Source organism: Trichomycterus rosablanca, chromosome 7 (genome assembly GCF_030014385.1).
Source record: "Trichomycterus rosablanca isolate fTriRos1 chromosome 7, fTriRos1.hap1, whole genome shotgun sequence".
NCBI lineage: Eukaryota > Metazoa > Chordata > Actinopteri > Siluriformes > Trichomycteridae > Trichomycterus > Trichomycterus rosablanca.
Window position 1 is genome coordinate 26,965,421 of NC_085994.1, and position 12,307 is coordinate 26,977,727.

Genomic DNA, 12,307 nt, shown 5'->3' on the forward strand with positions numbered 1-12,307 from the left:
TTACAATGTAATAAATGTTATAAACATTTTTCTGTCATATTGGCCTCAATTGTGAAAATTATTTTCAATTATAGTCAACTTAAGGCAAATAATCTGATTATATGTAATAATTTTTTGCTGTTTTTTAGTGATATAGAACAGTAATTAACATATATTAATTAAATCTAATTAAACATTGACCTGGAAATACATTTTGGGCACTTTACATTACTTGCTGCCATTTTAAAGTTGAAATGTATTCCTAGATTAAATTACTTTCATTTATGATTGAAGTTAAAGTATTTAAAATGGTTAAAACAGTGAAGCATAATTATTGAACATAGATATTTCTATACTATTATTTTAATGTAACATTAAGTTAGCATATTAACATATTACAATATAATCATGAATATTTAAACTACACTTACGATACAGCTGCATTTTATTTATAAAGTTCGGTCAAATCCACAATGTAGCTTAATATTCTGATGGAACTTAGTCCTATTCCATTAATAGTTTTTGGAAATGCAAGACTTTCAAGTTTTTAATTATTTTACATGATTAAGTTTTTGTAAGTTTTGATAATACAAACATTTTAATTTCTCAGTTCGTGCAACTGAACACCACAGCCTCTCCCTGACCCCATCACCACAGTGATGGCCTCTGGCCTCCCATGATTGACACATTTACAGCTTTGTTTGCTCCCTCACACATCTCTCAACTTGAATCTTGTAAACTGTTGGTTAAATAACTGTGTTATGACTAGTACATTCATAATCAAACATTATTTGTTAAAGTAAACTATCTTTTTAATTTTTTTCATTTTGTTTCCCTTTTCTCTTTCACAACACAAGTTTTCTAAAGTGGGAAGTGTTTGAAGTTGGTATTTGTGTGTAAAATATAAACAATTATCAGGGTCAAAACAACAGCTAGGCTAATTTTATGTAGTTTATGAAAAATGTATGGTTAAAATGTGTTGCTAGGGTTTGCAAATAGTTGTTTCAGCCATTAATTATAATTATTTATTTGTAAATTGAAATAATGAAACAGTTGAAATACTAATTATGTATTACTTATTTACCAGATGAGAAAATTCAAGCAAAGGAAAGCACGAAGACAAGATATTTGGACAGAGGCTGGTGGAGTGGAAGCCGTAGTGAGGAAATTCCTAAAAGCAGATATTCTTAAAAAAGACAGAGGATACAAATCTGAAGTCTGGTCCACATTATCTCTGTCAATTTTTCAAGAGGACTAAGAAAGAAAAAAACACTGGCTGTGGGTACTGTGGAATTATAATCGCAGAAGACTCAGGGACAAAGTGCTTGCACATTTTTGTTTCCCCACATCGGATGAAAAAGAAGCTACAAAAACAATTGGATTTGACAGTAAAACCACTTTATCAAACGATAAGACAGAAGATGTCAAAGAAATAGACTATAACTCATCTGAATCTGAGGTTGGGGCTGAAGAAAGAAAGAGTGTGTCAGAGTCAGACGGAGCAGATGTCACAGTTAAAAAACCCACTTCAGCTGAAAGTGATCCAAGAGACATTGACGATGCCGAAGGAAGGTACTTCTTATATCAGGCAAATGAGGAGCAGGTATTAGAGAGTGAGGCAGAAGATACCAACAAAAAAAGGTCACATCTTCCGAGAATGACACTGATGGGGATGAAGATTCTGCAAAAAGACCATTGCATAATGAGGGATACCATGGAACAGTTCATCCAAAAAAAGCATCACAATCACATAAAAAGTTGCCCCACAAAGCACACAGCAAATAGAGAAAAACCTCTTTTGTACCAAAACAATTTAAAATAAAACTTGACTTCCACAAGTGGAAAAGCATTGCACCTTTGCAAGGTTCAACGAAACTCAGAATGCCATGGACCCACTACTTGTATGATAGCTTTAAATTAAAAAACCCATGTTGTGTACTCTTTCAAGTACCAGCATGTAAGGACTGTGTACAGCAGAAAAATGAAGTGTGCATACAGTGTATCACAAAAGTGAGTACACCCCTCACATTTCTGCAGATATTTAAGTATATCTTTTCATGGGACAACACTGACAAAATGACACTTTGACACAATGAAAAGTAGTCTGTGTGCAGCTTATATAACACTGTAAATTTATTCTTCCCTCAAAATAACTCAATATACAGCCATTAATGTCTAAACCACCGGCAACAAAAGTGAGTACACCCCTAAGAGACTACACCCCTAAATGTCCAAATTGAGCACTGCTTGTCATTTTCCCTCCAAAAAGTCATGTGACTCGTTAGTGTTACTAGGTCTCAGGTGTGCATAGGGAGCAGGTGTGTTCAATTTAGTAGTACAGCTCTCACACTCTCTCATACTGGTCACTGAAAGTTCCAACATGGCACCTCATGGCAAAGAACTCTCTGAGGATCTTAAAAGACGAATTGTTGCACTACATGAAGATGGCCAAGGCTACAAGAAGATTGCCAACACCCTGAAACTGAGCTGCAGCACAGTGGCCAAGATCATACAGCGTTTTAAAAGAGCAGGGTCCACTCAGAACACACCTCGCGTTGGTCGTCCAAAGAAGCTGAGTGCACGTGCTCAGCGTCACATCCAACTGCTGTCTTTGAAAGATAGGCGCAGGAGTGCTGTCAGCATTGCTGCAGTGATTGAAAAGGTGGGGGGTCAGCCTGTCAGTGCTCAGACCATACGCCGCACACTACATCAAATTGGTCTGCATGGCTGTCACCCCAGAAGGAAGCCTCTTCTGAAGTCTCTACACAAGAAAGCCCGCAAACAGTTTGCTGAAGACATGTCAACTAAGGACATGGATTACTGGAACCATGTCCTATGGTCTGATGAGACCAAGATTAATTTGTTTGGTTCAGATGGTCTCAAGCATGTGTGGCGGCAATCAGGTGAGGAGTACAAAGATAAGTGTGTCATGCCTACAATCAAGCATGGTGGTGGGAATGCCATGGTCTGGGGCTGCATGAGTGCAGCAGGTGTTGGGGAGTTACATTTCATTGAGGGACACATGAACTCCAATATGTACTGTGAAATACTGAAGCAGAGCATGATCCCCTCCCTCCGGAAACTGGGTCGCAGGGCAGTGTTCCAGCATGATAATGACCCCAAACACACCTCTAAGACGACCACTGCTTTATTGAAGAGGCTGAGGGTAAAGGTGATGGACTGGCCAAGCATGTCTCCAGACCTAAACCCAATAGAACATCTTTGGTGCATCCTCAAGCGGAAGGTGGAGGAGCGCAAAGTCTCGAATATCCGCCAGCTCCGTGATGTCGTCATGGAGGAGTGGAAAAGCATTCCAGTGGCAACCTGTGAAGCTCTGGTAAACTCCATGCCCAGGAGAGTTAAGGCAGTTCTGGGAAATAATGGTGGCCACACAAAATATTGACACTTCAGGAACTTTCACTAAGGGGTGTACTCACTTTTGTTGCCGGTGGTTTAGACATTAATGGCTGTATATTGAGTTATTTTGAGGGAAGAATAAATTTACACTGTTATATAAGCTGCACACAGACTACCTTTCATTGTGTCAAAGTGTCATTTTGTCAGTGTTGTCCCATGAAAAGATATACTTAAATATCTGCAGAAATGTGAGGGGTGTACTCACTTCTGTGATACACTGTACCTGCACATCAAAGCTGTTTGCACATTTCCATCTTGCAAAGCCAAGTACATTTTTAAAATACAAAGGAAACCAATGATCTGCAAAAATCCTGTCAAAATAACTATGTCAAATTGGAGAGATCTCTCATCTAAAAAAATGCCTCCAATCAAAGACGATGGAAAATTGCAAAATCACTAAGTCAAGGAATCAGTCAAGTATTCTACAAAAGATTAAGCACATCCTGAAGAAATCCTGGCAGGAAACTTTACCAGAAGCCTAAACAGAAATATCTTAAAATGTATTTCTTCTGAGGTCAAGAAATCTACTACACTACATGACAATATTTTTCTTGAAATGCATCTTACACAAACTATCCTACAAGAGTGTGACTTACACTTTTACAGTATACCAGGATATGTACAACACTTTCAGATTGATCCTTTTGGTGTGCACCTGTATACTGAAAAAGGGATCGGAATACTGGTATAACATCTGCGAAAGAATTCACCAGTGACCTTGTTTTTGGATGCAACCGGAGGTGTTGTTTCCAAAATCCCTGATCAAAAGCGACGTGTGTTGTACTATTCGCTGACTTTGCCAGGCCAAGGACAAAACTTTCCACCACTACCGATTTGTGAAATGCTCACCAATGAGCATTCTGTTCCACCAATTGCCTTCTGGTTAATGCAGTTCCTTTTGAAACTGTCTACATTTAGCAAATTGAGAATACAACAAGTGGAGACTGACTTTAGTTGGGCATTGATGCAAGGGGTGCTTTTGGCATTTAATAAAGAAAATGTCACTGCATACCTTGAAAGGTGTTACGCAGTCTGTCAGAGACGAAAGACTTTGGCTCACATTAAAAACTTTACAGTGTTACATCTCTGCTCAGCACATATAATCAAAGCTCTGGCACAAGGCATTGGCAAACAAACCAGTGACAAAGGATTGAAAGACTTTTGTACGTATGCTCTGGCAAGACTACAGAACACTCGCTGTATGGATGATGCATGTGACATTTTTCAATCATTGTGTACTGTGCTGTTAAACAAGAACAAGAATGATGATGTTCTCAGAAACACTGCAAGACTTGAAGATCTTATTGCCACAGCCAAAATATGTGACCTTGAGAGGATTTCTGATGACAGAGCAGCTGAAATCGACCAGGATGAAGGATTGCAGAGATTTTCGAAAACCATTGTGGGAAGTTCACCTTTCTCTGCTTGTTTCAGGCGTATTTCTGATTCTGTTAAGTTAAAGATGAATACAGAGGAAGAGTCACCAGATAACAATCCATACTACTGTCCAGGCATCATCAAGGTACTCTTCGAAAATTATCTTTCAATATTTCCTCTATGGAGTGGAATTATGTTGGGGAATCTTAGGAGATACGCTTCTGACACAACAGAAAACACTGACGACATTTTCTCCAAAAAAACAAGAGAGACTAATTGCCATGTTGAGGCATGGTTTGGTATAGTCAAGCATAACATCCTAAACAAAAAGAAACCTTTACCTTTACCTTTAACTGCTTGCACTGCAAGTTGCTCTGTATAAAAGTGCCTGCTACAGGCTGTAAATGAAATTTACTAACATGAAATTTACTTCAAATTGTATTTAATGTTTATTCTTAAGCAATTAAGGAGCACTGTTGTAACTTTAATAAGTGCACTTCATTTGGGCAGCACGGTGGCTAAGTGGGTAGCACTGTCACCTCACAGCAAGAAGATCCTGGTATCGATCCCCAGGGGGGGCGATCCGAGTCCTTTCTGTGTGGTTTGCATGTTCTCCCCGTGGCTGTGTGTGTTTCTGGGTGTTCCGGTTTCCTCCCACAGTACAAAGACGTGCAAGTGAGGTGAACTGGAGACACTAAATTGTCCACAACTGTGCTCTATATAACCTTGTGAACTAATGAATCTTGTGTAATGAGTAACTACCGTTCCTGCCATAAACGTAACCAAAGTGTAAAACATGACATTAAAATACTAATAAACAAACAAACAAAACACTTTATTTACAGTTCGAATGAAAAACAATAACATTGCAGATAAATATATTTAGGTGTACCACAGCAGAGACAAGTAAAAACATAATTTGGTACCCTTTCAAAAGTATTTTTTAAACAAAAACTATGTAAACATTATTATTATAAGCCATAATGTACAATAGATTAGTAAACATAATATCTTGTTTACAAAAAATCTTACCAAGCTACTGTGCCTATTCTTTTTCACAAATGCTGAATAAACATTCAAATGTAATGTTTTGTAATAATAAAAAATTTAATAAGAATTTATTGCTTATATATGTATGTTATGCTTCACAAATGACATGTTTACAGGTGGAGACTCTATGGAAAAAGAAAGGAACTGAAGTTGTAGTTGCTGTATTGAAATCCAGTGACAGTCAGCTGTTGTACTTTGAGGCATTTGGACTTCCTGAGTTTAAAGCCCCACAATTTACTAAATGGCGAGGTAAGTAAATACAAATAGTTAAAAGCAATCTTGTTGTGTTCTTTGATTATTATTTTTTTAATACACAGCTGAATAATGTTTTACAGTGTGCACACACCTTTCTGATGTTTTAATAAAATATAAATTATATTTTGTTTAAATAGTATTTAAATAATTGTAAATCAAAATATTATGATAATTAATAAAAATATTACATTTCAGACAATTGAATGTTTTATACGCGCAACGATGAATGCCAATGTCACTGCTGGCCGAATCTACCAGTTTAACCATCACATCATGGGCGTGATTCTCTTTGGTCAAAGAGAACAAATGGCATGTCAGGGTTTAAAAAATGTAAGTACAGTGTGTGTGGGGTGTGTGTGTGTGTGTGTGTGTGTGTGTTTGTGGGTCGGGAAGGGGGGTTTGAGTATGAGTGTAAATGTACTAATTGTTTTGCTTTTTGATTATTTCTTTTAACAGGTCAACTTTGACGCATTTGATGGAGCTGTTGGCTTTGTCAATGTAAATAACAGTCACTGGAAGTTTGTGGTGGGTAATTATACATTATTATTGTATTTAAAGTGCTAACCAATTAACTTATAAGATAGATAGATAGATAGATAGATAGATAGATAGATAGATAGATAGATAGATAGATAGATAGATAGATAGATAGATAGATAGATAGATAGATAGATAGATAGATAGATAGATAGATAGATAGATAGATGGATACTTTATTGATACCAAAGAAAATGAAAGAACATGCAGAGTGCAAATATGTCAATACTTCACAGTGGAAAACAGAAAATGTATGTACAGTGTATCACAGAAGTGAGTACACCCCTCACATTTCTGCAGATATTTAAGTATATCTTTTCATGGGACAACACTGACAAAATGACACTTTGACACAATGAAAAGTAGTCTGTGTGCAGCTTATATAACAGTGTAAATTTATTCTTCCCTCAAAATAACTCAATATACAGCCATTAATGTCTAAACCACCGGCAACAAAAGTGAGTACACCCCTAAGAGACTACACCCCTAAATGTCCAAATTGAGCACTGCTCGTCATTTTCCCTCCAAAATGTCATGTGACTCGCTAGTGTTACTAGGTCTCGGGTGTGCATAGGGAGCAGGTGTGTTCAATTTAGTAGTACAGCTCTCACACTCTCTCATACTGGTCACTGAAAGTTCCAACATGGCACCTCATGGCAAAGAACTCTCTGAGGATCTTAAAAGACGAATTGTTGCGCTACATGAAGATGGCCAAGGCTACAAGAAGATTGCCAACACCCTGAAACTGAGCTGCAGCACAGTGGCCAAGATCATCCAGCGTTTTAAAAGAGCAGGGTCCACTCAGAACAGACCTCGCGTTGGTCGTCCAAAGAAGCTGAGTGCACGTGCTCAGCGTCACATCCAACTGCTGTCTTTGAAAGATAGGCGCAGGAGTGCTGTCAGCATTGCTGCAGAGATTGAAAAGGTGGGGGGTCAGCCTGTCAGTGCTCAGACCATACGCCGCACACTACATCAAATTGGTCTGCATGGCTGTCACCCCAGAAGGAAGCCTCTTCTGAAGTCTCTACACAAGAAAGCCCGCAAACAGTTTGCTGAAGACATGTCAACAAAGGACATGGATTACTGGAACTATGTCCTATGGTCTAATGAGACCAAGATTAATTTGTTTGGTTCAGATGGTCTCAAGCATGTGTGGCGGCAATCAGGTGAGGAGTACAAAGATAAGTGTGTCATGCCTACAGTCAAGCATGGTGGTGGGAATGCCATGGTCTGGGGCTGCATGAGTGCAGCAGGTGTTGGGGAGTTACATTTCATTGAGGGACACATGAACTCCAATATGTACTGTGAAATACTGAAGCAGAGCATGATCCCCTCCCTCCGGAAACTGGGTCGCAGGGCAGTGTTCCAGCATGATAATGACCCCAAACACACCTCTAAGATGACCACTGCTTTATTGAAGAGGCTGAGGGTAAAGGTGATGGACTGGCCAAGCATGTCTCCAGACCTAAACCCAATAGAACATCTTTGGGGCATCCTCAAGCGGAAGGTGGAGGAGCGCAAAGTCTCGAATATCCGCCAGCTCCGTGATGTCGTCATGGAGGAGTGGAAAAGCATTCCAGTGGCAACCTGTGAAGCTCTGGTAAACTCCATGCCCAGGAGAGTTAAGGCAGTTCTGGGAAATAATGGTGGCCACACAAAATATTGACACTTCAGGAACTTTCACTAAGGGGTGTACTCACTTTTGTTGCCGGTGGTTTAGACATTAATGGCTGTATATTGAGTTATTTTGAGGGAAGAATAAATTTACACTGTTATATAAGCTGCACACCGACTACTTTTCATTGTGTCAAAGTGTCATTTTGTCAGTGTTGTCCCATGAAAAGATATACTTAAATATCTGCAGAAATGTGAGGGGTGTACTCACTTTTGTGATACACTGCAAGTATATTTCACGTACATATTACAGAATAACTTAGAAAAACCTTACCCATTAAATTATTATTTGCTGTGCTTAAAATATTTTACATTTGTATGTTATTGTTGTGATGTGTGGGACTGTGTACACTTTATGATACATATGTATTCTATTTTTGTATTGTCTCATGGGCTGATCTGGATTGGCAGTATCTTCATGCCCTAACTACTCAGATATTTGTAGTTGACCCTGCCAACAACCAACATGATATGGAGGACTCCATGGATGCAGCACAGAAATTCAGGTAGTTTCATTTTTGTAATAAAAAAAAAGATGTAATAAATAGTTAAACCTTAAAAAGTAGTTAAATAAAAATAAAGTAATATATATTTTTTTTTTTACCACTCAGGACATATTTCAGAACTCGCTTTAACAAGCTTGGGAAAAAAGACTGGCTGAACATAAAATGGAAACCCAGCAGAATCAACCACACAGTTCATAAAGACAGCACAAGTTGTGCAGTTTTTGTCATGCAGGTGAGACATAACATTTTGGTTGGTAAAAATATCTATTAAATACAAGATCAAGGCCTTGAGGCTACTGCACAGCAATGTTCAAGCCGAAGTTTTAAATGCTGCAAAGTAAGAATGCTTTCAAAACAGAAGTGTTAATGGTATATTTTTGTCAAATAACAAAAGTGAATACTCATCATCTGTATATGTATGATAAAACATAGTCATTGACAAACAGAATAAACAGTTGGCCAAAAATGTATCTACAAAATTATAGATTTCAATAGGCCACAACTCCATATGTTATGTTATATATAACAACTCCATGCCATATGTTAAAATTATTCACAAAATAAATTCAAAAGTATGTAAAGACAAGATAAATGTATGTATGTAAAAGAAGTATTTTTTGATATGTTTATGCACACACACACACACATATATATATATACTGTATTTATATATATATATATTTTTATTTATTTATTTTTTTTTTTTTAAATACAGATGGCTAAAGAAACTATTGAGAAATTTCCAGATATTCCAGAGCAATTCAACATTGACCCTTAAAGAAGCAACATTGCACGTCTCAGAAAGGAAATGGCACAATAAATTATTCTTTCATCTGGTAAGTCTTATTTTAAAAAAATGTTCCGCCTAAACGCTGAGATTCAATAAGTGATTGTAAAAAAAAAAAATTTCAGACTCCAAAGACAATTACTGTTCTTTCTGTGGTTTATGGACTCTTTCTACTATGGAAAAAAGAAGTAAAGACATTGTCTGGGTAAGCAGTACCTCATAAAAATGTTATGACTGTAATTTACCATTACAATTCTTATTTAAATAAATAAGTATGTTGTTTTTAGAGAAGTGACATCTGTTTTATTAAATACAATTACATTTTTGACACCTTAGGTGCAATGTGAAAAATGCATGAGGTGGTATCATGCAGGGTGCATGGGAATAAAAAACGAAGATCTTCCTGACAAGGATACATCCTGGCTCTGTGACCTTTGTAAAAAATAAAAACTTGTGTGGCATTTCTACAGAAATGTTACTGTAACCTTGTATATGTTTAATTTTCTTATTTATTCTTTTTGTGATTGGAATGCTGTTCTTTTAATCTGTTGTTAATTTGTAATGACTGTAATGTGCAACATTTATTGTTATTACTTATAATTTATTAGTATTTTTTTTATATTCTTCTTAGAATTGCAAACTTGCAAAACAATGAAAGCACAATTTTTTTGATAAATTTTTTTTTATGTAATAAAATCTATTTAAAACACACTAAACGTTCTGGCATTTGTGTGAGTGTATTATTAGCAAAAAACACTGAGAATTAAAGGTGTATTGTAAGTAGTATGTAGTTCATCCCAGTAGGTAACTAGTGGAACCTTTATTACTTTTAAAATTTATATATCATGATATGAAGTTTTTTTTTATGACCTCATACTATAGTCATAAAATGAAAAAATTTCTTTATTGCATTTATTATAAGTAGTAAAAGTGACTACATTTTCAGCCTTTAGCAGACACTTTATCAAAAGCGACTTACCGAACTGTTACACTACACAGTTTGAGCAATTTAAGGTTAAGGGCCTTGCTCAATGGCCAAACATCAGCCACCTGGCAGTGGTGGGGCTTGAACCAGCAACCCTCTGATCACTGGTCCAGTACTTTAACCACTAGGCTACAGCACCCATGCTTGGGGACTTTTATTTTGTTCTGTGGTTGTAGTAACTACTGCAGGTTACTAGTTAACTACTACAACCTTTGTCTTTTAAAAATTTGCGTTTCACGATCTTTGTTAATTTTTTGAAATATTTGATTCATTACTGCACCCATGCTGGGGGACTTTTAATTTGTATTGTGGTTGTAGTAACTAGTACAGGTGACTAGTTAACTACTACAACCCTCATTGTAACAAAATTTGTGTTTCTCAATTTTTTTTTATTTTTTTAATTATTTGTTTTGTTACTGTACTTATGCTGTAGGACACAGGAGAAAATTTGCGTTTCTCGATGTTTACTGTAACCATACTGCAGGATTTAATACAGTTATATTAGATGGTACATGCCACTGGGTAATAACTACACCTCAGCACTTTATAGACGCTCCCTTAGCACTTCCTTCGCATTTCAGCGCAGATGCGCCTCACATTTACCAAATAACGTTAAATAAAATTTAACAGAAAAACCTTTTTAAACAAATTTGATTGTAGTTTGTTCCTTGTTTACTGAGGTATCAGTTCGCGCAATTTAATTAATATTTGGATGTTTATTAGCCGAGAACGAGCCGAAAGAAAGTCGAATGTCAGGCGAATGTCCAATATAATACTAACTAGGATGTCTGTGTGCAGGTCAAAGTCCAAAATTAACAATTCAGAAGTTTTTTATCCTAAATCTAGAAATAACATATTCCATTGTAATTATAACACTATGTCAGCATATGCGAGTCCTATAAAGCTTTTATTATCGAATTATCGATTCTTTTATAGGTTACTCTGCTGAACTGCGCCTTAGTAATGGAACTATGGCGTAATTAAAAGTAGCTCAACATAAAGTTTTAAGTCTATAAAACTGTTACATGTGATTTTCTAAATCACTTTAGAATACTTACAGTTGCTATATCTAAGGTATATAATACGTTAGAAAAACTGTCTCTATGAAATTATTTTATATGAAAATTAATTATGAAATTACATGTTTCTATATTTTTATCTTATTTCTACATTTCTATTTATGTCATGATCATTCGAAGAAGATCTATTCATTCATTTTATTAACCGCTTAATTCACAATCAGGTTTTAGGAAACGGAAGTAAAAAAGAATCAACACGACTATGCACTTACTTTAGTTCTTTTCCGTATAAAATTCGTTTAACCTGCCCAAGTTCCTCGTCGGGGACATGCGTTTCCAAAGTCTTTTCGACTGACTCAAATAAAACCTCAGACATTATTGCAATAGCAGGCTAAATGTTCCAACTAAAAATCCGTATAACGACGTATACTTTTAAACCACCGCTGACCTTACCCTCTACACTGTGAAGTAATGTAACCGTATATCCGCTACGGTATAGTTGGTTTAATATTTAACATTCGTTTAACACTTGTCGTTCCATTCTGTCTCATTAACAGAACTAACCTATAATACCATCTTTCGTGGACAAATGGCAATTTTATATCAAAATCCTAGATAATAATAAAATAAAAAAATTCAGTAATAATAAAACAAACGTGGCTGTACAAACTGCCTCTGCAGCTACGTATCATTAATTCATTAATTAATTCACTAGACACGT

At 36.4% G+C, this 12,307-nt stretch overlaps 1 protein-coding gene across 2 annotated transcripts in view; it reads right to left on the bottom strand.

Moving 5' to 3' along the window:
• The window catches only part of upb1 (ureidopropionase, beta), a 118,061-nt gene extending 106,019 nt beyond the window's left edge, over nucleotides 1–12,042 (bottom strand). For both annotated transcript variants that reach the window (XR_010013375.1, XM_062999180.1), the window contains exon 1: nucleotides 11,859–12,042. Coding sequence is in view for 1 of the 2 variants with exons in the window: in XM_062999180.1 (XP_062855250.1) it covers nucleotides 11,859–11,962 (104 nt within the window). In the remaining variant the exon portion in view is untranslated. The remainder of the gene's footprint in view (nucleotides 1–11,858) is intronic.
• Nucleotides 12,043–12,307: the final 265 nt, after the last annotated feature.